The sequence below is a fragment of the Trypanosoma theileri genome, assembly GCF_002087225.1.
Source record: "Trypanosoma theileri isolate Edinburgh chromosome Unknown TM35_Tth_64_V1, whole genome shotgun sequence".
Lineage (NCBI taxonomy): Eukaryota > Euglenozoa > Kinetoplastea > Trypanosomatida > Trypanosomatidae > Trypanosoma > Trypanosoma theileri.
This window is the reverse complement of record NW_021639906.1, coordinates 10919-16048: the sequence shown is the minus strand read 5'-3', so window position 1 is coordinate 16048 and position 5130 is coordinate 10919. Positions and strand designations below refer to the sequence as shown.

Sequence of the window (5130 nt, the reverse complement as noted above, 5' to 3'; positions counted from 1 at the left end):
TGCGTGTACGCCCCGCTGCTGAGAGCGAGTGGCTTACATGCGGTGCGGGCAGCCGTGTGTCTGCATGTGGGAAGTACGCAGACCTCTGCCGCCAGCGTATCGCAAGAGCAGCAACAACAACAACAACAACTACTATTGATACTACTGTTAATGCTGGACAGCCAAAGGCGGTGATGACTTCTGATGGTAGTGGTAGTAGTAATGGTGGTGGTGTTTTTTCAACAATTCTGAATGGTTATCATACAGGAGTGTGGGATCTGGATGTTATTAAGAATCCATCAGTACCATCAATATCTACTGATCCAGATTCAAAAGTATCTGTACCGTCTGTGGTGAAGGTGCCAGAGACATCACACAAAGGTAAGGACATGGAAGATAGAATTTCTGGTCAGGACTCTGGTGATGTTGAGATTCCGGGAGAAACAGTGTTACGAGATATTTCAGATGCTGTCCCACCTCCATTGGACAAACCAGGTATTTTTGATGCCAGTACTTCTAATGCTGCTATCTCTCAAGGAGAGAGAAATAATTCTTCAGAAGGGAGTAAATTAGAAGTTACAGCAGCTGCAGAAATTGTAACCTTAGAGAGTAAGGCTGCAGAGACCAAGTCATCAGCAAACGTTTCTACAGATTCACACAACGCACAAGAAGACGGTTCTGAAGTACCGGTAACGGTTTCATTACCTGCTGACAAATCCTCATCTGGCGATGCTGTTTCTAAACAGAGTACCACGCAAGCTCATTGGGAAAGTACCACTGAAGGTGGTGATGGCAATCGCACTAACCAACCTGTTACAGCTGCTGATACGAATACTACAGCAGAATCACAAGAAACCAATCCCACTATTCCACCAAGTCCCGAGAACACTACCAGAGAAGCACCAATCACCACTCCATCTCCTGCAACTGTTAGTGTGACTGCCGCAGAATCACAAGAAACAAATACTACTACTCCGTCAAGCCCCGAGATTACTGTCACTGGAGCACCAACCACAACAACTCCATCTCCTGTTCCCGTAACCGATACTCAAATCAGCAAGATCGCTTCCACTGAAAAGAACAACACCAATGTTGACAGCATTGTCAATCCTGTGTGGATGTGCACTGCAGCACCGTTGTTGATTGTGGCTATGTTGTTCTCCGCTACCCTGTACTGAACGGTGGTACTCACCTGAGGTCAAATAATAATAATAATAATGGTTAAACTAACATAATTATATTTGCGTACATCCCCCATGGGTGAATAAACTAATAATCTGTTTACCAGCTTTATCTTTTAATTGAAATTTCTTTTCTTTTTTTTTTACTTTTTTATCTGTGTGTGTTCTTTTTTTTTCTAATAATTCCATTACTTGCTTTTCCCGTTGTGTGAGTGCAGAAAACTGGGCTGTTCTGCTCACTGACGGTATACACCTCTTGCTAGTACACACAGATGTGTGGGTGGTGTAATTTAATATACATAAACTAGAGCCATGGGGTATTGTGTGTATTTGGCTCTCTCTCTTATTTGGGTATGGTGGTGTCTTTTTCTTTTTCTATTAAGGGGTACATATTATCATACAAGCTGGATATTCCTTTTTCTTGCTTTACTGTGCAGTTACTGCTTCTCTCTCTTTTTTCCACTGTGAGTATTTGTTGTATTGTTGTATGTTTCTTTGTTTCCATCTCTTTTTTTTTTCCTTTTTCTTTCTTGTATTAGTCTATTGTAGTAATCAGCAACAATGACAAAGGCTCTAATGGTGAGGTGCTACCTCCTTTGTTTACTAACTCTTGCACTGTGTTGTGCTTGTGGGTTAGTATGGGCTGATAGTCCTAAAACTTCTGATGCCCTTATTAAAACTTCCACTGTTGGTGTTCCTTCTCTTGTTCGTCGTGCTATTCCTGCCGATGGAGATTGGCTTGTGTGGAATGTGGATCAGGAAGAAGAGAATGAGGAGGAAGTTGCAGAACCAAATGTTGTTTCTACGGATCCTGGTGGTTTGCGTTCTTCGCCTAGTAGTACATCCATTAATACTGGTCTCTCAGGTGGTGGTGCTGATCGTCACGACCCTAATAAGGTACAAACGCAGGACGGAGTGCAAGTTCTCTCACAACAGAAACCGTTGGCAGAAGAAAACAGACAACTCGGAGGGGATGCGGGTCACAATCGACAAACAAATGATATCAACCCGTCAGTTAATTCAAGGGTAAATGGTCAAGTGAGTGATACTCTTTCAGCCGTATCTCCTTCTGCTCTGGGAGGTCAGCAGCCTGTTTCTCCTTCACCAGAGCCAGATCCAAATGGACCAAAAGTATCCAGTGAACACTCAAGTAAAGAACGACATGTTGAAGCATCCACTAAAGACGATCATGCTCTTCACCATGCAATGAAATCACGTGAGAAACAACAAGAAGGCACAAACACTCACGATAAACAAGGCGGAGAGACCGCAGATACATCAATGCCAGAAACTTCTGTCGGGCAAGAGACTTCCGTCACTGTACCTCAGAATACGCCTGAGGAATCTTCCAGTACATCAGCAACACCTAATGCTGGTGAATCTGGAGATGCACAGAATGAATCAACAAATACCCAAAACGCTGATGTGGGAAGTGGCAACTCCTCAACCACCACCACCACCACAACAACAACAACACTTCCTCCTGAACTCCCAAACAACAAGAAGGGTGATGCAGACAGCAGCAGCAGTATCAGCAGTTCTCTGTGTGTGCGTGTATCACTACTGATTGTGGTTACACTGGCCTGTATTCTTGTGTGCTAATTGTAATGGTGGTGATGGTGTGTCTCAGGTCATCCTTTGTTTTCTTTTCTTCTTTTTGCATGCATCCGCACTACAGTCTAACTAATCTTCCACCTGTTGGGATTCTTTTCTTTTTTTGTTTCTTAATATTAATGTGTTTTGTGTGTTTTTTGCTCTCTGTGTGTTTATCCTATAATAATTATTATTGCTACTCCATTGTGTGTGTGTTCTTGGAGTCTCTCTGTGTGTGTGCCTGGGCTTGCACTGTGATGATAATGATGATAATGAATTGCTTTTTGCAGAGGGTGAGAAAGGAATAATAATAACAGATGAATTTATATTTATAATTGCGTATACATACACATATATAGACTTACACTCATAGTTGGTATATATTTCTGTGTTTACTGGGTAAATTGGGCTAATGGTTAATATCTGTTTGTTTGCTTGATGATTTTGCTGGGTGGTTCAGCCTTTATTGAAATCTTCGTGAGTGTGGCCCTTTGTTTTTGTTTTTACTCTTACTGAGGTTATTTGCGCTGTATTGCATTCTTTAAATGGTAGGTTTTACATTCACGATGTGAGTTTCCATAGTGGTAATCGATTTGTGTGTCCTAACGTGTTTGAGACTTCAGTTATTTTCTTTTTTTACTTTTTGTTTGTCTTTCTTTCTAGATCAGTGTTTTCACGCATAACAAACTATTCTCTCTCTCTCATGATGATGATGATGGGCCGTGTGATGTGTGTGTTGGCCGTTGTGCTGTGCTGCGCCTGTGGAGCTATTCTCTCTGTTGGAGTGGCAGCCACTAGTCATGATGAATGGAACGATTTTCTTGGAACAGCTATCTATGATTATAAATGCTTTAAGGAAAAAGATAAGAACGCTAGTAAGGATATGACGTGTGAGGCATGGAAAAAACATAAGAAGGAGATTGGAGAACCGGATCCCTATGCTCCTGCCTCTTCAACTCCTCAACCACTACAGAACACGGTAGATCACCCTGTCCTAACAGAGGCCGTACAACGTCAAGAAATAACAGGTGAGACTTCATCACAAGGGGCTGAACTGGGGCAGGGAAGCAAAGGAACGAAAGGGGATACACCAGAACACTCTGCCAGTGCCTCTGGAGATGAGGGACAGAAACAAGAGACAGATGCGACAGATGGTGCAACCACATCTCGAGGACAAACGTCAGATTCTAATGCAGCAGAACAAGTTAATCAAGAAACATCAAGCACAACAGCTAACAGTACACTTGGCAATTCTAAACCTTATCAGCAATCATCACCTCCAGTTGTTGATGTGACTGCCGAATCAGACTCACAAGGAACTACTTCCACTACTCCACAGAGTTCCGTGAGCGATGTAAGTGAAGCACCAACCACCACTCCATCTCCTGTACCCAATGCAGATATTAACACCATCGCTTCCACCGTACAGAAGAAGGCTAATGTTGACAGCAGTGTCACTCCTGTGTGGATGCGCACTGCAGCACCGCTGCTGATTGTGGTTGTGTTGTTCTCCGTTACTGTGTACTGAACGGTGGAACTCAACTGAGGTCAAATAATAATAATGGTTAAACTAACATAATCATAATTGCGTACATACCCCATGGGTGAATGAAAATAATAATCTGTTTACTAGCTTTCTCGATTTATTGAAATTTGTTTTCTTTTACTTTTGTGTGTGTGTGTGTTCTTTTTTCTAATAATTCCATTACTTGCTTTTCCCGTTGTGTGTGTTTGCAGAACACTGGGCTGTTCTTGCTCACTGACGGTATACATCTCTTGCTAATACACACAGATGTGTGTGTGCAGTAATTTAATATATAAACTAGAGACATGGGGTATTGTGTGTGTGTGTGTTTGGCTCTCTATTATTTGGGTATTGTGGGGTGTTCTCTTTTCATTTTTCTATTAAGGGATACATATTATCATACAAGCGGGCTATTCTTTTTTCTTGCTTTACTGTGCAGTTGGCGCTTCTCTCTCTTACTGTGAGTATTTGTTGTATTGGTGTATGTTTGTTTGTTTCTGTTTTTCACTCCCTTCCTTCTGTTTCTCTTTCTTGTATCAGTCTAGTGAAATAATCACTAACAATGATAAAGGCTGTAATGGTGAGGTGCTACCTTCTGTGTTTATTAACTCTTGCAGTCTGTTGTGCTTCTGGGTTAGTATGGGCTGATAGTCCTAAAGCTTCTGATGTCCTAATTAAAACTTCCACTGTTGGTATTCCTTCTCTTGTTCGTCATGCTATACCTGCGGGGGGAGACGATTGGATAGTGAATGTGGATGGGGATGGTGAGGATGCGCGTGAAGAGGGGCAGAAAGGAGATTTGATGAAAGAACCTAAAGAAGGGGAAGGTGTTTCTCGTGATAGTGAGTTGGG

The 5130-nt window shown here is 42.2% G+C and overlaps 4 protein-coding genes across 4 annotated transcripts; all 4 read left to right on the top strand.

Moving 5' to 3' along the window:
• Window positions 1–2: 2 nt before the first annotated feature.
• TM35_000641060 (uncharacterized protein) lies at window positions 3–1157 on the top strand (the record flags this gene model as incomplete). Its single annotated transcript, XM_029031047.1, has 1 exon — window positions 3–1157. A coding segment is annotated over one exon (1155 nt), but the record flags the coding sequence as incomplete, so codon positions are not given.
• A 564-nt stretch (window positions 1158–1721) lies between these two features.
• On the top strand, window positions 1722–2762 carry TM35_000641050 (uncharacterized protein; the record flags this gene model as incomplete). The annotated part of the gene is made up of 1 exon (XM_029031046.1): window positions 1722–2762. One exon carries the CDS (start codon window positions 1722–1724, stop codon window positions 2760–2762), a length of 1041 nt encoding a protein of 346 aa, XP_028877639.1.
• Window positions 2763–3456: 694 nt separating this feature from the next.
• On the top strand, window positions 3457–4281 carry TM35_000641040 (uncharacterized protein; the record flags this gene model as incomplete). The annotated part of the gene is made up of 1 exon (XM_029031045.1): window positions 3457–4281. The coding sequence occupies one exon, from the start codon at window positions 3457–3459 to the stop codon at window positions 4279–4281; it is 825 nt and encodes a 274-aa protein (XP_028877638.1).
• Window positions 4282–4840: 559 nt separating this feature from the next.
• Window positions 4841–5128, top strand: TM35_000641030 (uncharacterized protein; the record flags this gene model as incomplete). Its single annotated transcript, XM_029031044.1, has 1 exon — window positions 4841–5128. A coding segment is annotated over one exon (288 nt), but the record flags the coding sequence as incomplete, so codon positions are not given.
• Window positions 5129–5130: the final 2 nt, after the last annotated feature.